General features: G+C 35.4%; 1 protein-coding gene across 1 annotated transcript in view; it reads right to left on the reverse strand.

Annotated features, from left to right (window-relative positions):
- Positions 1 to 24,563, reverse strand: part of eIF3k (eukaryotic translation initiation factor 3 subunit k) — a 72,584-nt gene that overhangs the window by 3,759 nt on the left and 44,262 nt on the right. Inside the window, exons 5-6 of the mRNA XM_090379855.1 lie at positions 17,637 to 17,703; positions 8,920 to 8,997 (exon numbers count right to left, since the gene is read on the reverse strand). Coding sequence (XP_090235981.1) covers positions 8,920 to 8,997; positions 17,637 to 17,703 — 145 coding nt within the window. The remainder of the gene's footprint in view (positions 1 to 8,919; positions 8,998 to 17,636; positions 17,704 to 24,563) is intronic.

Here is a 24,563-nt window from a genome sequence, read left to right on the forward strand (position 1 = left end):
GGATTATCATGCTTGTTAAACGACACTTGAGGGATTAAAAGGCTGAAATGGACAGCAAAAGTCTTGCTTCAACAAGACCTAGATAAATTTTAATGTGGTCACTGAAAAATATGATAACACAGACTAATAATTGAAGGAATTAAAATTAGGAAGGCAAGAGAAAATTTAATTGGATATGTACTGGGGGATGGGGTTAGATGTAATGGAAGGGATAACCATTTATTTCATTTTAAACTGTAGAAGTTGTTTCAAAACTTTATTTTTTAAAATATAATTTGGGGACATTTTTTCTGGAAATTAATGTGATTTTACACATATATATACAGTCTGTCCTCGTATAGCACGATAGTTGTGTTCCTAGAAACCCTCGTGCAATGCAAAACCGTGCAATATAAACAACAGGCCCTATGGGGTTAGGTGCCGACCACCCAAGATTGAACACACATTTGGAACCAAAACATTACCAAACACAATAAATAATAGAGTAATTTTAATCGTTATAAAATACTTACGTATTTTATAACGATTAAAATACGTAATAAAAATTTATTATACTAAATAAAATGCTTACGTATTTTATTACGACTATTACGTAATAAAATATTGCTAATGCTTTTACTTCTATCGTAAGCAAACTTGTGTTTTGTTTGATTTTCTATCCAAACAGATGACAGCCATTCCATCTTTTCCAATTCTTTTTGTCTTAATCTAATGGATTTTAATTACACTTTGTGTTGTTCCTGCTATGAAAGTTGTTTTTATTTTCTCTGCATTCTTTCTAATTCTCGGCGATGCCTCATTTCGGTCTGTAGCACGTGCAATATCACATGGTCTTTCATTTTGCTCAAAGCGTTTCACAATTTCATATTTTTTCTCTATCGACAGAGGCGGACTGGCCATAAGCCTTACCCGGGAAATCCCGGTGGGCTGGAGGCCGGTGTGATTTTGGCCATAAACGCTAGTGTGAGGCCACTACAAATTTTCTTGGGTAAGAATTTTTGACCTAGTCCACCTCTGTTTATCAATATTGCTTTTTTTTTTCTGTCTGAATCTGCAGTGTCTTCACCAGGACGCTTCCTTTTCACACCTTTTAAGTATTTTACTAATTTTTAGGGAATAAAGCACAATTACAAAACGAAGAGGCACGCTTGACACACACAAACAAAGCTGCGCGTGTGTAGCAACTGAATAAACAACACCGTAAAGGCCGAGATACGCTATTAACACCTCACATTTTACTAAAGCACATTTCTGGGGGTTACTACCATAAAACAATTTCCAGTTGAATCTGTTATAAACTGGTAGTAAACTCCATCTAATTGCATTTGCGATTATATCGATAGCTGGAATTGTGTTGGTTTTTACGTTATTATGGTGAAATGTGTTTCCTGTTCACTGATATTAAAAAACATAAATACATTTTCAGAATCTTCTCTTCGTTCCTATCGTGTTGCGTTCAGTTGGGGTGATTCTGCGTTCGACTGCCATTTCTTGTAAACACAAAGGCGAATCGTGCATAAGCGAATTCGGTTCGTGTTATATAAGATATCGTTCTCCTATTTATAGATCATGTATGCTCAAATTCGTGTAATGTAAACACGTGTTATACGAGGACCCACTGTATGTATATACACACACACACACACACACACACGCGTATATATATACAAGCTATGTGGTAGTGGGGGCACAGATCATGTCCGCCTGTATAGAAAAAAAAAAAAAAAACTGTACAAAGCTCTATCACAGCTACTATATAATGATGCTTGTTAATGCCTTAAATGGTATGCATTTATTGTAGTACATAAACCTAGCACTAGCTGGACTTACACACTATTTTCTAATATCTTATAAAAGCACTGACCACTATATTTTTAGCTGGTGAACAACGAGGTGTATAAAGTTAAAATGAAAAGTCTGGTCTTCCAAAATTGGAAATAAAATTATAGTAAATCAGAAATAAAAATAACTACAAACAAAGACATTTACATTGGTTAATTTTTAGCCTCTTACAAGAGATGTTAGATAAACCTCCATGACAGTTTCTAGCCATCCCCTGGGGAGGGGAGACTCATATCCAGTGAACCTAATTATATCAGGATTTACTAATCAAACAATCTTAATCTTCTACCGCAGTGGTTCCCAAACTGGAGTCTGCGAAATGACCCTCTGGAACTAATCAAATTATTTGTTCTATGATTGATAAATAAAGTTATTATATATTTTTGTAAAAACAAGAATAAAGTGGAGTTTTTTAAACATAAAACTTTGAATTTTCTTTCCAGAAAATGCAGTGTTCATATATATATATATATATATATACACACACGCACAGTAACACAAACTTTTTTTCATTTCTGAAGAGCATAGATCTCAGTAGTTTGAGAAGCACTGTTCTACCAGAGTACTGAGGTACTTTGAACAATACGGACATGATAAAAAGATTATCTTCATTGAATAGGTAGGTTGCACTTTGAAGGTATGCACTGAGATCTAGGTGAATGATTCAAAATAACATGTGTACTACTTTCAATCTCCCCACAAACCACAGAGCATGCCCTGAGATGTTATGTCTTACTGATATCTTTAACATCACGGATAAACTTGTGTAGCCTCACCTTTAGCACTTGGGTCATATTGCTCCTGCATTATCAATCGATATTTGTGCATAATTCCTGTACTGTGGACAGAGATTTTTAATATCTCTGCAGCAAGATTTCTCTTGGTTATATAGCTTAGATCTGCAAGCATGGAAGAGACCTAGAAGCCTAACTGCTGAACTGATACTTATGACATTAAAGGCTCTCTCACACTGTCTTATAAGTATATGGCAAGTGTACCCCTCGATATTCATACAGAATTTTGAGGGGTCTATCTTCCAATGTACCTCTCATTCAACATAAATTATTCTTCTGAGTTTAGCAAAGAGGGGCCCTAATATTTGCTTTTAAACATTCCTAGAATAAGTTAAAGGATATCCTCTGATACTTAGTTTGCCTTTTAAATGCACAATTTTTGCAAAGGCTGTCATTTTATGTCTATCACTCCAAAGCTTGACATCTGCATTGAATTAGGTTTTGTTTCAACCTTGAATTTCCTGAAAACAAAAGCAAAATGAGTATTTTGCATCTACATTCACACGTGAGGAATCATTACAGTTTGAAAATGGAAGAAGGTTATCAAATTGTAGCAGTGTGCTTAATGATTTTGTAATAACTGAGAGCAAAGTGGAGGAGAAATTGTTGAAGTTAAACATAAGAAAGGCACCTGGGGCGGATGGGATCTATCCAGTTATATTAAAGGAGGCGGCAAAGCAACTAAGCAAACCCTTAGCCATAATTATGAGAGCATCCTTGGATTCAGGGGAGGTTCCCACGGACTGGAGATGTGCAAATGTATCCCCAATTCACAAAGGAGGTTCAAAGGGTGACACGAATAATTACAGACCAGTTAGTTTAACTTCTGTTCCGGGTAAAATAATGGAGTCACTGGTTAAAGATGCATTGCAGGATCATCTAGACAAGACTGCAGCAATAATTCAGACACAGCATGGGTTTGTTAAGGGAAAGTCTTGTCTGACAAATTTGATTGGTTATTATGATGTGGTCACAAAGGAACTGGATGCAAAAAATAATTTTGATATCATATACTTGGATTTCAGGAAAGCTTTTGACACTGTTGCGCATGGAAGACTACTGTACAAATTGGAGCAGAATGGTATTAAGGGTAAGTTGCTACAATGGATAAAAGGATGTTTAAGTGGGAGAAGACAGAGGGTGGTAATCAATGGGTGCTGCTCTTCGTGGACTAATGTTATTAGTGGAGTCCCACAGGGTTCGGTGTTGGGTCCACTGTTGTTTTGTATATTTATCAATGATATTGATGAAGGTATATCAGGCTTAATGTCGAAGTTTGCAGATGACACGAAAGTTGGCAGGGTTGTTAATGACAGTAATGGCAGTGTGCTACTGCAACAGGATCTAGATAATTTGGGCAGATGGGCTAAGAAGTGGCAACTGAAGTTTAACCTTGACAAAGGTTAAAGAAACCCCAGAGAAACGTACCAACTGTGTGATACTACACTTAAGGTGGTACAAAATGAAAAAGACCTGCGAGTAATTGTGCAGTCAGATATAAAGTTTTCTGAGCAATGCAGACAGGCCGCCAGGGCAGGTCATGGGGTTTTGTCAATGATATATAGGAATTTTGCTAGCAGGGAAAAGGAGGTGATTATCCCTCTGTATAAGGCAATGGTCAGGCCACGCCTTGAGTACTGCGTACAGGTCTGGAGGCCTCATTTTAGGAAGGATGTAGATTTACTTGAGCGTGTACAGAGAAGGGCAACAAGAAACTACGATGGCTGAATCTTGCCACCATCCAACAAGAAATTTCCAGGACTTTAAATATTTATCAGCAATCTTGATGTGCGGAGCACTGTGAGATCACAACTCCATACCACGGGGCACACTTCTTCTTGTACACTTTAAAGCATTTCTCCCCAGTGGCAATTGTTCACATAGAATATTATCAAAATTCTCTCAATTCATGGATTTAAACTGAAACACTTGTTTCATAAATAATATTTGAGAACTTGTAAAATTGCAAAAGGTAGCCACACAATGATTGCTAGTGGTTAATGCATCATGAACTACTTAATTTGAAATTTCCCTCAACCATGACAAATACACAATGTCACATCAATAGACGAATCAGTGCAACTAACATGAATCTTTAAAGACATTTAGACCATAATGATATAAATTCTTTGAGCATATTATCTTTATTTTTCAAAGAATTGCATTCTCACAGTGCAGAATTTGTATTAGTCAATAACTACCAGAAATTTTAAAATATTAAATAGAAGATAAACACCAGAGCCTGAGGCTCTTTAGTGTTTGAGTTCTACTTAATGTTTGTATTGGGTTCTTAACCTGGGGTCCATATACTTCATATATGTATACCTGTCTCACAGTGGCACCAGGACTATTTGCCCATCTCTACCAATTATGTAAAAAAAAAAAAATCTTTAATCACACCGGCCTGAAGTGTAAGTGTAAATTTACCAGGCCTCTCTGCCATCAGGAGGTAGCCACCAATATCGGCAAATACCACCCAATACCCATGTCACTGGCACAAGGAGTCAACCCTCGATCTACTTCTAAGTTAGCACCTAAATAGCACCAGGAAATCCCGCACCCACCAGTGGTTGGGCAAAACAGGCAGGTGCCCGCTCTCAGGTTGCCCACACCCAAGAGCCTGCAAAAAATAAATTCGCACATCTCGGGGGGGGGGGGGGGGGGGGGGGGGAAGCCAGCAATCCCACTTATCAATTGCAATGTGCACATTTTAGCCAGCATGCAGATTGCAATTGAGAGCCAGCAAAAAAAAAAAAAGTCATATCTCTTGGAATATAAATCCAAACTTGGGATACATAATATCCCACCTCATCATCATCAGCCATTTTCAATCCACTGCAGGATGAAGGCCTCTCCAGCAACTTTCCAGTTCCTTCTATTTTGAGCATTGGCCATCCATTTACTACCCAAAAACTCATGAATTTCATCTATCCATCTCCACCTTTGTCTTCCAGCTCCTCTTGGGTACCATTCTGTTATTTTCTTAGTCCATCTGTCATCATGTCTTCGAGCTATGTGTCCTGCCCAAGACCATTTTAGTTCTTTAGTTTTGATAAGAATGTCCTTTACTTGAGTTTGCTGCCTAATCCATGTGTTTCTCTTCTTATCTAACAGTCTGGGGGGGAAGCCAGCAATCCCACTTATCAATTGCAATGTGCACATTTTAGCCAGCATGCAGATTGCAATTGAGAGCCAGCAAAAAAAAAAAAAGTCATATCTCTTGGAATATAAATCCAAACTTGGGATACATAATATCCCACCTCATCATCATCAGCCATTTTCAATCCACTGCAGGATGAAGGCCTCTCCAGCAACTTTCCAGTTCCTTCTATTTTGAGCATTGGCCATCCATTTACTACCCAAAAACTCATGAATTTCATCTATCCATCTCCACCTTTGTCTTCCAGCTCCTCTTGGGTACCATTCTGTTATTTTCTAGTCCATCTGTCATCATGTCTTCGAGCTATGTGTCCTGCCCAAGACCATTTTAGTTCTTTAGTTTTGATAAGAATGTCCTTTACTTGAGTTTGCTGCCTAATCCATGTGTTTCTCTTCTTATCTAACAGTCTGGGGGGGAAGCCAGCAATCCCACTTATCAATTGCAATGTGCACATTTTAGCCAGCATGCAGATTGCAATTGAGAGCCAGCAAAAAAAAAAAAAAAGTCATATCTCTTGGAATATAAATCCAAACTTGGGATACATAATATCCCACCTCATCATCATCAGCCATTTTCAATCCACTGCAGGATGAAGGCCTCTCCAGCAACTTTCCAGTTCCTTCTATTTTGAGCATTGGCCATCCATTTACTACCCAAAAACTCATGAATTTCATCTATCCATCTCCACCTTTGTCTTCCAGCTCCTCTTGGGTACCATTCTGTTATTTTCTTAGTCCATCTGTCATCATGTCTTCGAGCTATGTGTCCTGCCCAAGACCATTTTAGTTCTTTAGTTTTGATAAGAATGTCCTTTACTTGAGTTTGCTGCCTAATCCATGTGTTTCTCTTCTTATCTAACAGTCTGATTCCCAATATAATTCGTTCCATTCTTCGCTGTGTAGTTCTCAGCTTCTCTTCCATTCTTTTGGTGAGTGCCCAAGTTTCACTTCCATAAGTCATGGTGGGGAGTATACATTGATTCATTATTTTACATTTCAGACAAACTGGGATATTGCTCTTCAGTATGTGACTATTTCCTGAATGCTATCCATCCAAAATTTATTCTTCTCTTGACTTCCAGCCATTTATCATTATTACAGCTAATAACTTGTCCCAGATAAGTATATGACTGCACCTTTTCAATTACTGCTCCTTCAATCATTATTTCCCTTTCCGTGGCATACTTGTTCATCATTACTTACTTTTGTTTTAGCCATATTCATCTTTAGTCCAAAATCCTTACTAACTGTGCATAACTGATTAAGATTTTCCTAATTCTTTGGGATCGTGGCTTATGACCACAATGTCATCTGTAAATGGTTTAGGTACTCTCCGTTCACATTGACTCCTTTCTGCGACCAGTCTAATCTTCTGAAAGCTTCCTCAAGGGCAGCAGTAAACAGCTTCGAAGATATTGTGTCTCCTTGTCAAACTCCTTTCTCGATTTTAAATCTGCTACTGTTTAGTCTAATAAAGGAGGTAGCACTCTCATATATTTTCTTCAAAATCATAATATATGGGGTATCTATGCCATGTCTTTCCAGTGCCCGAAACATTGCCTTATGCTGTATGGAGTCAAATGCCTTTTCATAATCCACAAATGCCAGGCATAATGGTGTTTTATATTCATTTGCTTTCTCCATTAGCTGTGAGATTAGAATCCTGTCCTAAAGCCAACTTGCTCTTTCGGTTGATTCTCATCAAGTATTCTTTCTAATCTGTTAGTAATGACCCTTGTGAACAAATTGTAGATGTGGGATAACAAGCTAATTGGTCTATAATTTCCAATTTCTGATTTATCTCCTTTCTTATGCAGCAAAACTATGATTGCATTATTTCACTGCTTAGGCATCACACCTTTTCTAATGCACTTTGTGAAGAGCCTTGCGAGTTTTTGTGTTATGTCTCTTCCTCCCAATTTTAACAACTGTACAGTAACTTCATCTTCCCCCGGGGCTTTCCGATTCTTCAATGCATGTTCTACCTCATCAGGAAGAATATTGGGTATGTCGTATGTGTTGCTACTTTGCAATCCATCTTCCCCACTGCTCGCATCATTCCCTCGCTCCTTGTATAATTCTCTATAGTAATCTTCTGCTATTTGAATTATGCCTTCTCTGCTGTTTATAAGTACACTATCGCTATTCAGTATCATTTGTCTTTCTGTATTACTGCTCATGGCTGCTGATTTTAAATCCTTTGTTTTCCTTTAATGCTTGTTCTACTTTTCTTGTGTTAAATCTTCTTATGTCCTCTCTGAGCCTCTTTCTAATGGCTTTGCATAACTCAGTATACTCAATTTTCTCCCTGTCAGTGTTTTTGTTTCTCTTCATTTGTCGTCTTCGGTTCGTCATAACAAGTGTTTCTTGACTAATTTTTTCTTCTTTGGATTTCTTTTTACCTATAGGTTTCTTGGACTTTATCACTTTCAGAAAGTTGTAATATTCCTCGTCGATATCTTGGTCCTGAGCAGTCTGCAGAAGCTCAAACTTGTTCTTAAGTTCCAGTACATACTGCTTTTCCCCTTCTCTGTTATCTCAAAGACCTTTGTATTATTTACTCGAGTCAGTTTTTTCCTTTCCTACATCTATTTCAAGTGTACATCTTACCATTCTGTGATCACTTCCAACATTTACCTTATTCAGGACAGTGACATCATTCACAATATATCTTCTGTTAGACAAACTTCTTCTGTTACACAAACTGCAGGCCAGCAAAAAAAAAATTAAAAAAAAATAAATAAATAAATTTTACTGCACTGCAAGACCAGAAGTTGACATTACAACGAAAGACACCTGTCTCTATATTAACTATGCTAATATTTTAAATGTTGCTAATATACTGCTCACTTTACTTCCACAGTTTTTCCTTACTATGAAGGCACTTTAGTCTATAAAGAGCAATATGAATTATCCATTCAATTCCTTAGCAACATCAGCTAGATTGTCTCAGATCCATTACATAAGGGCCTAATATTTAATCATTGTATTCTTATTTCATATATTTAATTATTTAGTGTTAAACAACAGGCAGCCTCTATCACATGATTCTTACATGCTATTTGAATATACACATCACAAAATGATGTCCATTATTTTAAAGTGAAAATTCTATAACTCATACCTGAGTGGCAACCCAGCTGTTCAGCTAAAACATACTTTTCGATATGTTGGTATGTGATATTAATCACATGACAAATAACTGGAAATAAACAAAGAATCATACAATGTAAATATCTATTTGCATTTTATTTTCTTAGCTATCAATAAACAATTCCAATACAGGCAAGTATTAGAATAGAAGAATTCGTAATTCAAATTTGATAACCCAAAATTCATAAGCTACATAATTTTTAATGTTATATTTTCCCTAACATGTAACAATAAATGAAAAAAATTAATACAAAAATACTCTGTAATCTGATTACTTATAATTCAAGTTTGTTTGTCAAACTTGCTCGCATTTTCCCAACAATACATACTTGAATTATTGTAAATGTTGATGAAACTTCACAGTTACTTGATAATGAGTGTAGTGAGATCTACCTGGGAAATAAATAAATAATACAACAACAGTACAGGTGATCCCCCGCTTAATGCTGATAATTCGTTCCGGAAAAACAGAGCGCTAAATGAATTCGCACTAAGCAAGCGCCGCATTCCCATAAGGTAACATATGGGAATGCGTATTTGTGAGTTGCATCAGTGCCATAGGATATTTCCTAATCAATAAACGGTAGTGAAAAGATGCACAAATGTCGGTCAAAATATTCTTTATTACATACGTATATAATAATGTGGTAACTATTTACGTATCAAAATTAAACTTAAAATTCCAATTAAAATCATGAATTTAATTATGAAAAATGTGTCAATTTTGGATTGAACTTTGGCCCTCTTCCAAATAAACTAAAAGGGATATTAATTTTAAATCCCCCACAGCGTTACCACCCAACAATAAAGTCAACCGATCCTTCGCCGCTTTGTAACCTGGCATGTTCTTTTTCTTCTTTCAATATGAAACTTCTTTTAGGCATTTGTTTCCACAAAAGTCCTGCTTCATCTATGTTAAAAACTTTTTGAGAAGTATAACACAATACCCCTCTTCAATAATTTTAACAGGTTCTTTTTTGAAGTTTCGGCTCCTTGATCTGCACTTGCAGCTTCTCCCTGGATTTTAAATCTATTCAACCAGCCCTTACCAGATTTAAATGGTTCTACATTTTTTTTTTTTAAGTGAGTTTTCTTCAGATAATCATATTGGCTGATCTTTTTCTCTCTCTCTCTTTTTTTTTTTTTTTTATAATATTTAACTTAACTGAATTCTGCACTGGATATTATCTTCAATAAAATTAGTCTTTCCGTTTCAATCCTAATAGCCGGCCTAGCCCTAGTTGCTTGCAGTGGAACAGCTATCTTTCCCGCTGCTAAAATTAATTCTTTATTTTTTTATAATTGTTCTTGCAGTTAAACTTGCAAGTCCTAAATTATGGCATATATCTACTTGTCGTTGACCGGAATCGATTTGCTTCAAAACGTCTAATTTAATTTTCAAATTCAGTCTTTCTTACATTTATAGTCTTCATACTGCGCAGACGTTGTTGCTTTTTCATTCCTATCAGCCATTATTAACTCTTTGAAAGTGTAACTGCATTGGTTGCATTAATTACGATACAATGTTCAAGTAAACTGTCCATTTTGCAAGATGTCTAATACTGTACTGAGTGATGACCAGTCTTCGGATAAATGCATATAACGCAAATATTACAAGCAATATACTTGATCATTTTTTAAAATGTTGATCTCAGAACTACGTAACAAGTGACTGTACTACAATTAAATTAGCGTGCGAGAAAATTTAACTGAGCGTGGGAACATTTTTCAAGTCGGCGTGGGAAACGTTTTAATGCTGTTTTGATATTCAATTTTCAAGCTATCGCCTCCATCAAATGAAACGATTTCGTTAAATATGTCAAAAATGTAATCTGTAAAAGAGCGTTATAGTCAGATACGGGTTATAATATAAGAACAGCATTATAGTGAATCAGCGTAAAGCGAACCGCGTTATAACGGGGGGCCTGCTGTATATGAAACCGATATTGTCTGTGTTTACTAAATGAAACAATTCATAAAAAATAAACATTTTTGACTAGATAAACCAGCAAATGCTTAAAAATATTGAACTCAGCTATCAGTATTATCCTCATGTGTGTAGCAAGAGAGATTAAAACATACTTATTATTGTACTGGCAAATGATGCAAGGAAGCAAGCTTATGCAGCACAGCAAAAAACTAACAATGTCTTATTTTTCCTGAAATTTATTCAAACTACCCAATTCTGCAACAGCAGATGGTAGTTGTTCCAATGATTAATTACTCTGGCAGAAAGCATATTTTTTCACATCAATCCTACAGCTATCCTTTTCGATTTGAGTTTGTTCCCTTATGTGATGAATAAACTTAATGATGATGATAGCTTATCATCTAAAGTCTTCAATCTTTGCTACTGGATGGTCAATTCATATGAAAGCAAAGTTTTCTTTCACTAATTCCCCTTTAAATTTTCATAAGATTTCCAACTATGAGGTCTTTATCCAAAGAATTTTCTTGCGCTGCATCTCTATCCCCCCCCCTTTAAATGTCATTCTAAAAAGAAAAAAATGTGCCTCATCATTAAGTTTTTCTCAGTCCATTTTAGCCTTAAAACACCTCAAGCAAAAATCCACTATGTAGATTTTTAGTTTGCAGAACTCATCTCTTCCTGTAAAAAAATTTCTTTGTACTCACAACTATTCCTTGTACCCTTTTGAGCAAGTAAATATCTTGCCTAAGGAAACAGGCTGCTAGACCTGTATAGTAAAATTAAGAGGGCAGGCAGCAGAAAGACCTTGCTTTTAGTTCATAACTTCAGCACTAGGTGGCTCTATGTTGCTAATAGTTTGTAGTTAGTATGTATACAATAATGTTTTTGTGTGTTCATCCATTTACAAGTTATACTGTTTTAATGGAACATCTTTGAACATGTTCAGGCTCGAAGTGGTGAAACCCATGTTTAGTCTCTAGAGCAAAGTTGCCGGCATCCCCCTCCCCCCCATACTTCTCCCCCAACCCATGCACAGTACTAAGTACTATAGGTTTTGATACCTTTCGTGTTTGGGGTTTTCATAAAAAAAAAAAAAAACAAAGAGAGTTACTGATCCTGAGCTGAAAATTTAAAACCCACCAAATCCTGAATTAAGAACAAATTCACCAACTATATTCTGAAAAACAGTCCAAGGAATTTTTCTTTCTTACAAAAATAATTAAACTTCAGAGCATCAGCCATTAAAGTGATGTTAACTGCCATTGTGAATTGGGACTGCAATCAATTCAGTCTATACACCGAGCCCCCCTCCCAACATGACCATTTCCAAGGCAACAGACACTTGTTAAGCACCAGATGAAATTTGAGCTAAGTGAGGTCTATGTAAAAAAAAATAATAAATAAAACTGAGAGGAGTCCACTTCATCCAACCTCTACCTGGTTGAACACCAAGATGTCCTGTTGCTTCAAATTTCGCAATCATTTTGCAGACAGCACAAACAGTCATAGGTCCACGCCTTATGCGCTTCTGACGCCTGAATTCTCTGATAGCCACAGCTGCATTGTTGCTGTTCTGATAGTACAGCTTCACTAATTGTGCCTTTTCCTGCAATGTTGGCATTGCTGCTGTAGTGCAGGCAAACATCTGTATGATTTTGAAGAGACTGCTTTACTTTTATTCATTACAGTAGAGCTGAGTAGTGGCGTTGTGGCAATAACTTACGTTATTTGCATAATCGTAACTAAGATATTTACGTGCCATACAGTGACAAATTTTGTAACTAATTTTTTTTATCAATAAATGATGAGCGCATTATTTATTGTATCTGTTGTCCAAATTTCTCTTTGGTATGAGGGATACTGCATAGGGATACTTTAATTTTAACAACCCTGTACATATACATTTTTTTTTTTTTTAACAAAAAAAAAAAAAAAAATCTCACACCTTCACTTTAAAATATATAGAATTGGATGGTAATGTATTGCAGAAGTACTAGCACAGATTAAAGAGTTCTGTTGTCTTAAAAGTTTCTAAGCATAACATTTGTATAAAATTTAAACTATTATAGCATTGCTAATAATACTGATATTAGCACATTATCTTTTCCTGGATGTAAAAAAAAATACTAAATTTTTGTTAATGTCATTGTTGACAGTTTTCCTTACATTTACTAGCATTAATGCTTAACTGTCACTTTTTCAACCAGTAGCATAATTCATCTAAGTTTGGTGTAGAAATGTAGTTACTGCCTGTCAACTTTAATATCTTTGTTAAATATCGACACCAAACTTAAAACTGTCAATAATAACAAAAAATTACTGTTTTATATACACAGAAAAGATTATCGATATTACTGGCAATGGCAGTGACATTAACTTTTATACAAATATTCTCAGAAATTTGTTTAAGTATAAACTGAACTCCATAACAACGGAGTGCTGCAGAACTCTTGGCTGCTGGAACAGACTTCCATCCCTTGTCGTGGAGGTTGATAGCCTAAATAAGTTTAAGGCTCAGCTGGACAGGTATTTTGAACGAACAGAGGGGTGAAGTGGAAGTGGAAGTGGGTTTTTTTTTTTGGCTGATGCTGCATAAGCTTGCTTTCTTGCATCAAATGCCTCTACTAATGCTAATGCTAATTTGAATTTATATCCCCCCCCCACTAGTTCTGGAATTCTTTAGTTTTGGGAATGCTAGAGAATTTTGGGGAAAAAGGAACAATGTGAAAGGCAATTCATGAGGATATGGTTATTGGAACTGGATGCCTCTTCCTATTCCTTGTTTAAGAAATGGGAGGGATAGCCTAAAAAATGACCATTGCTGTGGAAGACCTGCAACATCCATCACCTCAAAAGTTGTTGATAGTGTGCATATTAACCCCAGGGGCTCACATCTGGTGAGTATGGGCTTGGCACACCCAGGGTTTTGAGCTGGATATCATCATTCTTCTCTTTCTTGGTGATTCCCTTCTACTTTTGTCTCTCTCTCTCTCTCTCTCTCTCTCTGTAACTCGTGAATCTTTTTTTTTTTTTTATTTTTTGGCTGGTGTAGCATAAGCCTCAGGCTTCCTTGCACCATGTAGCTAATAATAATAATAACTTCTATGCAACAATGTTTATGACAAATTGTAAGAGAGATTTTCTGTTTGAAAAAGGTAATCCATGTTGTGAACTGTATTTTATGGATTATATATGCAATTGATTCCTAAACTCTGGTAGGCATGCCAAAGTAATAATAAAATGTTAAAAATAAGTCAAAGTTATAATAATGTATCTTCAGTAGTTCTAGCAGCCTTGTTTCAAATATATATATATATATATATATATATATATATATATATATATTTCCAAATACATAAGAACAAACATGGACAACATTGCAAAAAAATAATCAATGATAGATCAAAAATTAAAACCACATTGAGAATTTTTCCCCCCTCTTCAGAGGATCATTCAGTATGCCCATTTGTGTAGCATAAAAAAAATTAAAAAAATCTATTGAAAATATGTCAGTGTAAATTTGAAACATAAGGTCATGTTGCGATAGGAGAAAATGTTATTTTGCTGTACTTCTGAACAGACAGGAGGGAATTTATGATGAAAGCCATTTGGATTAACTCTAGGGTTTGAAGGATTCTGCAAGGTTTATGGGGGAAATTTTTTCTTGGCATAGCATTATTTATTTACTTAATAAGAGGAGATATAAAAATTACTGATAATGCCAATGAGGATGCATTAAGAATACAGGGGAACTGCTAGTGGAGGGAGTTAGGAAAGTCAGTAAAGTTGGCTCAGGTCAGTGGCATGGGACAAAATTACATTTGAATTTTTACTAGAATGTTGTGAGCAACTATTAATAACTTTAAACACAGAAAAGGAGAATAATAGAAGCAAAACTCATCAGCAAACGAAGACTATAATGGAAAAATGCTTTCAAGAAAAATATACAGGTCTGGAGGCCTCATTTTAGGAAGGATGTAGAGCTACTGGAACAAGTGCGGAGAAGTGCAATGAGATTGATGAGGGGAAGAAAGGGTTACTCTTACCAAAAACAACTTAAGTTCTGCAAATTGCAACGCCTGAAGACTAGGCACCTGTGAGGTGATCTGATTGAGGTGTATAAGGCCTTGAATGGCTTGAGCAAGCTGATGGGATTCTCCTCTTGCTCAGATTGTGCACCTGAGATGGTATAAATTCAAGTTGAGGCTTTACAGTTCTAGAATAGATGTGGAAATTTGCCTTTAGCCAGTAGGTGATTGATTGCTGGAACAAACTTCCATCAGTCATTGTGGAAGTGTATAGTTTAAATGAATTCAAGGAGGAGCTGGACAAACTTTTGGAATGAATGAGTGAAATGGGAAGTGTGTGTGTTTTTTTTTTTTGCTGATGCTGTATAAGCTTGCTTTAAATTTCCTGTTTATACTCCGGCACAACAACCAAGTCAGTAGAGTTTACAATAAATCGTCAATACAAATATATTTATCGTATTTAGTAGTCACGGGCTTAAACCCCCGGTTCACTCAAAGAATGCGTGCTATGCACTCTCGCTCCTGACCACTTGGCTATGTCAGGCCTCCTTGCAGCAGGCTAAAACGTAGGAGACTGAAGTGTAAATGGTCAATCTTTAGGGTGGATGCATGACAAATAGGGTCCCCTCAGGGATCAGTGTTGAGTTCTCTATTTATAATTTTCCATAAATGATACTGACGAGGGTACCCAAGGTAGGCTGTTAAAGTTTGCTGATGATTTTATTGGCCGGCTAAGATTGTTATCTTAGCAAGTTTATGCATTTGGGGAACAAAAATATTGGAGTCACATAGAGGGTTAACAGATGGGCCAAGACAAAAAAGACATGTATTATGATTCAATGTGACATAAAATTTTCCATGCAGTGTAAACGGGTAGCTAGGAAGGCACATGGTATCCTCTATATGATTTACAGAACCTTTGCTAGTACTAGTAAGAAAGACATCATTGTTCCTCTTTATAAGGTGATGATCAGATCACATTTGTGATATTGTATTCAGGTATGAAATTGACACAGAACATCCTCAGAGGGTTTACAGAAGGGCAATCAGGCAACGAGTGCAAAGTGACGCACATAGAAAGAACAGCTTAGAAGGTGTGGACTGCAAATTTTGAAAACTAAACATCTAATGAGAGATCTGACTGAGGTGCATAAGGCACTGAAGGATTTGAGTAAAATGAATGAGAAAAGTCTGTTCTCCCTCATGGGTGAAACGTATACCAGGGAAATACAAATATAAAATATCAGGGAATAACAAGATCTCATGAAGTTCATCTATTTTCAGCAGATTGTCAAACACTAGAAGAGTAACTGTTTAAGAACAGTTAAATAGTTTAGGAATAACTTAAGTAGAAGAACAATCAATTGAGAGGGGGGAAATTAAATATAAATTCAATTGTTCCAGCTTAAATATAATCTGGAACAATCAAAACATTAATCCAGATACTAAAGTTAAAATATATAAGACCTACAATAACATATAACTAAGACAAGGGGAACAACAGCAGTAGTGCACTGGTGAATTTTTAACTGGCTTGATAAAAAATGAATAAATAAAATAAAAAATAAAACCAAGAATGTGTATGTATATTTATTGTAAGTTTTAGTGATTTACAACAATTTGAAATACAAAAATTTCAAACAATAAAATATTAATTTTTTATTGTAATTTCCATACATCCAATTGATTCTCACAAAATGTTTTCATTGACTTTTGTCAAGCTCTTGCATCCATAGCCAATTTATGGTTGCGATTGAGCTGCTTCTTCTTAGGGTAATGACCTTAGATTCATGCCAATTCTAGAAATGCAAAATCTTTGACAGATGTCGAGCAGGGGAATGTCATTACCTTAAGAAGCTGCTGCACAGGCAAAATTAAGCAGATGTTTGTTGGAAATAATATTCCTGTAAAATTGCTAGCAGAGATAATCCCTACACAGGCTGCCATGTAGGGAAGGGCTCAGGGGAAATACTACAATACAATCTAAGCCAGAAGGCCGAGAGGAGAAAAGGAAGCACAAAGGATGCCAAAATAAGCATGTCTGCTGGATTTTCTGTGTCACCATATACAAGCTCATTGTCCAAATACCACTAGTCATTGTGGATTGAAGTGCATGCCACTCTACAGTTTATAGCCATTTTGTTAGTTTAACAACCAGCTCGCATGAGCTGGCTCCAGCACACCACTGAACAATGGAAAAAATACAACAAATAAAGCATTAAGAGATAAAGCTAAAAGGGAGCAAATTATAAAACTATGTATAATACAACCTATTAATGAGTGAATATATAACATAAAAAGGGAGGTAAACAAAAAATATTAAAAGAACTAGAGACCCATAGGCAAGTCTAGTAGTAGATATTAGCAGAAGACCAAGAAGATAGGATGACTTATGCTAAATCAAATAAACAAAAACCATAATAAGGAAAAGAAAAGAGAGCAATCAATTTCTAGGTATGTCATCCGGCATATTATATAGGATCAAAAACACTGCTGGCTGTACGGTTATCCAAGAAACAACATGATAAATAGATAAATAAAGTACAATAAACAAAAACTGCTACACATTAATAGGTTATATGTTATACTTGCATTAAGCCAAAGGGCTACTAATGAGCTGGTCATATGTGAGAAGTTCTAGGAGTTATTTTATTAGATTCATGTATAATATTAGGGAAAAATAAAAAAATCACTTTCCTACGATAAATAATGCAATACTTGCAAACTTACATTTTCGAATGGAATCATCAAAGCCTGTAGTCCCATTAACAACATCACGTATATTTTCAATTTCTGTCTAAATAAAGAATAATTTTATCAAAAATTGATTCCGGCTGTCAAAATGCAGCTACAATAATAAATGTGGAATAATATATTTAATCTAGCTCTAAGCACACAAACACTTCAATAACAACATTAGGAAATCAGGTGACTTTTCAAAACACAAAGAAATAAAAAATTAAATGTAAATATTTTTTCTAAATGTTTTTGAAGGAATTGTTTTTTGGTTTCTATCAAATAAGAAGGTTAACAATCTGCTTTTTTCCAGCATCATAGTAATACTGTACAGATAACTCCTGTCCTTTTTTAATTTTTTCTATTCCAACAATAATAATACAATATTTAATATTAATTCTGATGCAAAAAAGGTTAAAAAAACCTAAGTGAATAATTAAATTACTCATTTTGATTTCAATCAAAAATGGATGATTAAAAAAGATGGAAAATCTGGCAATAAAACTTATTGCCAGATATGGATATTTTAGAAGTGCTGAGTAAATACTTTGAACTGCTGTACACAAGTGATGAATAGAGTAAAGGAAAATACTAAAATAGTGAAAAATCAGCATATCATTTCTATTATTGAGATATAAAAGGTCATGGTACACAAAATTAGACCTAAAATGCTGAAAGTTGGAAGGAAAATGGCATTGTGTGGTTATATCACATTATTTAAATTACATTTTCTGCAAAAAAGGTTTCAGAAGCAAGCATTTAACTGTGCGAATATGCAAAAGAGGAATTTCACTCAGTATACTCGTAAAATCTATACAAGTATCACAGAAGGCCAGAAGTAATGTTGATTGTAATAAATAAAGGTAGGAAACCCACAACCATGTGTGACTTTATAGTAAACTTTTGAGATGGACATAACATCACTTAATTATCCTTACGGTCATTAAGCCTTAATGACCTTATCACAATTGATTTAATTTAAAATTAATTTGTATCTTTGTATTTGGTTTAGACCCATCATTTGGCAGGGTGACAATCAAATATAGAAGGCAGCAGTAGCCACAGCATACGTTACCAACCTTAGGTTGTTCATTATTTTTGTTTTGTATTCAGGAAACCCAGAAGTGCTAACATTCTTGTGGCTGCAATTCTGTCCAGACATGGGCAGAGGGATTGTATGCTTGAAGGACTCTGCAAGGCTTATGGGGAAAAAGCTTTTCTCAACATACTTGACTTACTTGGCATAAGTAATTTTATTTTAGTCCTTGTGTGCAACTCCCAATTACATTAAGCACCAGGAGAGAATGTGTTTAATTCGTTTGATAATATAAAAAGCAATAAAGTGCAAAATTTAATGTCTAGTACAGTAATCGGCTGATCTTCAAACAGCACACATTCCTGAAAAGTAGTTTTTATAAAGAAAAAAGTTCATATCTTGGGTGGCGATTTCCAATAGATATGAGAGAATGTGCTCCAAAAAAGTAAAATGTTCTCATCAAAAAATGCATGACAACTGGGACAGCCACAAAATTTATATACTGTAATAGTAATATATATTGTACAAACAATACAGGGTGTTTCAGTTAAACGTTTCAGAACTTCTAAGAGGGGTAGGGTACATCCTGACAACTTGAAATCATATAGCAATGTGGGGTCGGAAATGCTTTCCTGAAGCGGTGTTGTACACAGAAGCACCATAAAGAAAAGAGACCGTAAGTGAGAAATCGTTTTAATAATACATGAAAAGAAGCAAAAGGTACATGGATTAAAGTAAGTGTTCGAAGTTTCTTCCACGGGCTACAATGCACGCCTCACATCTCCGACGCATGGACATCCGAACATTCTGGAATACTCCAGGCGAATTTCGAATTTCTTCGGCAGCTACTGCGATTCTTGCAACCAGCTCCTCAGCATTGTCAACAGGGGTGTCATAAACTAGCGATTTCATATGACCCCAGAAATAAAAATCAAGACATGATAGGGCGGGTGACCGAGCAGGCCAACGCACGGGACCACCACGTCCGATCCACTGTTGACCAAATGTGACATCCAGGTAGTTACGAACATCTCCGCTATAATGGGCAGGGGCTCCATCGTGTTGGAACCACATTGTGTGTTGCGTCGATGCAGAAATCTGTTCATCTCTCAAAAGTTGTGGCAATACTTGCTGCAGAAAGATCAAGTAGATAGGTCCGGTTAGACCTATCTACTTGATAATCCATGTACCTACGGTAATCCATGTACCTTTTGCTTCTTTTCATGTATTATTAAAACGATTTCTCACTTACGGTCTCTTTTCTTTATGGTGCTTCTGTGTACAACACAGCTTCAGGAAAGCATTTCCGACCCCACATTGCTATATGATTTCGAGTTGTCAGGATGTACCCTACCCCTCTTAGAAGTTCTGAAACGTTTAACTGAAACACCCTGTATATTTTAAAATGATATCTTTATTGAAATATGTATGGGTCAATGAAATAGATAGTATGAACCAGAGCTGTAATGCTCAATACGTTCTACGTCGATATTAATATTTGTAGAATAATAAGAGAAGTTTACCTCAATATAGTACATAGAACACTTCAGTATGATACTCTCCAGAAATTAAAACAAAAAAAAAAATCGAAAAACTTATATTAGAGTAACAAATAATTTTAAAAAAATAATTAAAAATCAAATTTAACACAATTAAAAATCAATTTAATGCAATTAAAAATAAGAAAATTAAAAGAATTTTACGAAAAAATTGCAAAACGATTTTCCTTTCTGAAGCTGACAATGCTTTTCGATCGTATGTCGTGATCACAGGAATGAAAATTACTGAATGGGGCAAGTATGAAACTTAAATAGGGATTATTTGTCTTCACGCATGCACGAAAAAGCCCATGAATTGGAGATGAGATATGGCTGACGAACATTAATGGAATTTCCATGTAATTTAATTTCTATGGTTTCTGCAATTAACAGTCGCATATAATTATGTTGACACTAAGTATTTTGGCCTCTTTAAATAAAAAAGTGTTTTTCGTTAATGGCGTGAAAGGCTAATTCTGACACTGCTGAACGAGAAGCACGAACTGAGGTCGCAATCAAAGTATTGTATAAAGTAACAGTGTTGTATACCCCAGGTCATTAATTTGTGTTGCGAACGAGGAAAGGACTGAGCGATTTTTCAGTATAGTGTGCAATTTCCGTATTGGCCTGGCCACAATTTTAAATTCGGCATATTTAAAGAATCTGTTAAGCTGTTTGTGCCTCTGTTCAACATATGGGACAAATAAATTTCTGTATTTTTTGATATACTATTGTTGGTTGGTGTGGTATTTTGTATCCTATCCTTAGCTTGTACCCTAATTCAGTTTATTGTAGCAAGGGGATAACCCCTGTTAAGAATCTGCTAGTTAATATTTGTATTTCTGAGCCCAAAGGAGATTCCAACGTTGAATATTTGTAGGCATTTAGAAATTGATTAAAGGTAATCAATCTTTTGTAGGTGAATGGGTGATAGCTGTTATAATGTAGAAGCATACCAGTGTTTGTAGGTTTTCGATAGATGTTAAAAATTGTCGATAGATTTTTTCTCATTTTTAATTGCGTTAAATTGAGTTTTAATTATTTTTTTACTCTAATGTAAGTTTTTCATTTTAATTTCTGGAGAGTATCATATGGAAGTGTTCTACGTACTATACTGAGATAAACTTCTCTTATCATTCTACAAAGGGTTAATGAAATATACAATTACATAAGAACATTGGAGTGGGGTGAATCATGACAGTACCATAGCTGTGTAAAGTGTGTTAGTTGTGTGATGGCACCAGGGGTTCCCCCATCTCCGCGCCATAGCTGTGTACGGAGAATGGTTGTTATTGTAATTTATATAGAAATAAATAATGGTAAAAATAATACTTTCTAGTTCAAGCTTACAGTTGGTTAACCAACTGTATGCAACTGTAGTAGAAGAGACAGTTGGTCTCTTCTACTATAGTTACACCCTCTCCAGGATCTTTGGGTTTAAACATGCCATGTTCAGTCTTCAGGTTGTGAAATGATAAAGGAAATTAGAAATCTATGCAAATAATCTCTATAATTTTTTCTTAATAATTTACCAAATTATTATTATTATTATTTTTTTAATTTCAACACAATCTACAAAATGTGTATTGCAAGTGAAAAAAAATTTCTGGATGGCTTTCACACTTAACCACCACCAAATATTTAATTTTTTTTACCATTTTACTTTCAAAAGATGATACTTTATGAAGTTGTGAAAAGGTTCAAAAGGTCAAGATACGAGTTTGTATGACTGAAAGTTTATAAATCAGATGTTCATAAACTGGGAGATCACCGTATTAGTGTGGCTAAAAGATGCAAGAAAATTAGGATTTTGTTGTGCCAGTCAAAAAAGTAATAAAAATAAATAATAAAATAATCTTTGTCTATACAACCTATTTCCTTTTTTATCATACTCTTCTCACTGCCAGAAGGTACCGACCTGGATGCTTTTTAAATTTCAATGTCAACATCACCGACCAATTGAAACTTCCCTATGTCTATATAATAATGTCAAATAAAAAAATTTTGACCATTACCTGTTCAATACATGCTAATATAGTAAAGTGAACTAGTGCCAATCAGCTACAGGAAATGAAAATTTTAATGTTGCAAACACAAGGAGTGACAGGGAGTCAATGGGGGGGGGGGACTTGTAACTAAAAGCTGTGAGAAGTGTAATGCTCCACTATTATTTACAATGTGCTGACGGGTGCCCAAATTTGTAAGCACTGGCTTCTGTAAATTTATCTATAGTGAGAATTCTTACTTTAATTTTTAATAAGGTAACACAAGTTAACTTTTGGGCCGCCAACTGCATCAGAAAGTTCAGGATCATCTATAATCTTTTGCTAGAGAAAGAATGAGACAATGAACAAAACTTCTGATAAACTTAAGTTTAATTAAATAACAAACAGATTTACACAAGTATACATCTACAACTCTTCCTATTTGAAGTTTCTCTAAAGCGATTACAACAATTTAGAATATTCACTTTACTAATTTGATTTACAATCTCACTAATGGTTTCTTGCTATCTCAAACTTATTAGTCCAACAATTCCTTACGCTAATAAACCAGTAGTAATTTAGGACTCCAGAATGCCATTCCTGTTCAAATAGTAGGATTCGAAATAATATCAAACAGTACTTACAGTGAGCTATATTATTCAATGTTTTAGGATCAGTGCTTTGACCTTCCCACACCTTCTGTGATGACTTCTTCATCTACTATCCGGCTTCTAAATTCCGTTCTTCCTCTAGCTTCTAACATGAGACCTCTTGACTGCCCCGAACCCAACTATCTGAATAACCCTTCTCCTTGGCTGGGAATTTCTCCTTTGTAGAAATTCAGCAAACAGCTTGCCGCTTTCCGACTAACTCCAATAACTTCACGGACACTCTTTGTAAGACCTAACTACTTAAGAACTCTTCCTCACTAATTATCGCTGCTATCATCAATGATAAAAGGAATGGCAGGGTTGAAGTAAGTAACCGCATTAACTCTGTTACTACCTCTAACTAACCCTCACGTCTTATCTGTTACCTCACCACTACTCCACCAACAACACTCTTAACTCCAACACAACACTACTTCCGACACTAACACTAATCCTACTCTCCTCACCATTCCAACACTTAACACTCGCTATTCCTTCTGAAATCTATGGCATATTATATATGCCGTAGATTTCCCGGCATACCTAGAGCCCTTAACCGACCTCCCCCTTTTAATAGAAAGGTCCATCAAAATTTGCATGATGTAGTAGCATTCGTCCCCCTAGTGTTGTTTTTTTTTTATATAGTAAGCCTTTGGCTTACAGAAGGCAAAAAGACTATTCCCAGAATTAGATGAAGTTCAGATGATGTTGAGTCTGTGTGATGAGATTGTTATAAAAGGAAGATAATTTTCTTCAGGCAATTTGAATGGACAAGAAAGTGTGACTGCCTCATTGAGGAACTTCAACTTTGCTCTTATAAATTGGAAATCGTGTATTAGCAATATACTACATGGAAACATTTTTGAACCATTTGGGTAATTGTTATTTATTCTAAGACAGATAAAATACAGAAGGTTCTAAAATCACTGATCTTGGTTCTCAACAAGGTTCCAAACCAGATCAAAAACTTGACAGTGCAAGAAATTTCTTAGTCTAAGGCACTGCTGTCCAACTGTTTTGTCTAGCTGGGTGCCATACACAAAGGGGGGGGGACAGAATATTTGTCAAAAAAAAAATATGAATCACCTGTAATTAGTCATATAGCAAAATGTTAAATGGTGAGTGCAAAAATATTAAACTTTGGAGAAATAAATTTGCTTGTGTAGCATATCATGTGGAGTGCTCAGGTTGTATCCTCTTATATCAGGTGCCAACCCAATGTACTCTGTGCTTAAACCGTTTCACAATATGCTATTTAAGTATTTCAAAATGTAATATGTAAAATGTAATCAAAAGGTAATATTTGATTTTTCAACTGATGCAGAAGCAAAATGTGCATTTCTTCCCAGAAGATTTTACAATGTCGTAAAAGAAGAAGAATACTCTACAAACATTATTTTTAATCTATTGATAAATCTGGTTAAAACTAACAACTATAAAAATAAATTCTGTTACTACTAATGCTGATTGTTCCACAGACTTGGAACTTCCACAACATGATGTATCCTTCTGCCACATTTCAAATTTGATCAGATTTGGGTACTGGACTACCAGTCTACCAAAATATACAACAGTACTATTAATGTTTGTCATCCATTCAAAAGGAGTGAGTGACTGGATTGAGACCTCATGGCTTATAAAATCAAATAAATAAGGGATGGGGGAAGAACATAGACTGAAAATCACTTTGTAATAATGATATGCTGACCTAC

The sequence above is a fragment of the Mastigoproctus giganteus genome, chromosome 8, assembly GCF_048544385.1.
Source record: "Mastigoproctus giganteus isolate SK-2022 chromosome 8, ASM4854438v1, whole genome shotgun sequence".
NCBI lineage: Eukaryota > Metazoa > Arthropoda > Arachnida > Uropygi > Thelyphonidae > Mastigoproctus > Mastigoproctus giganteus.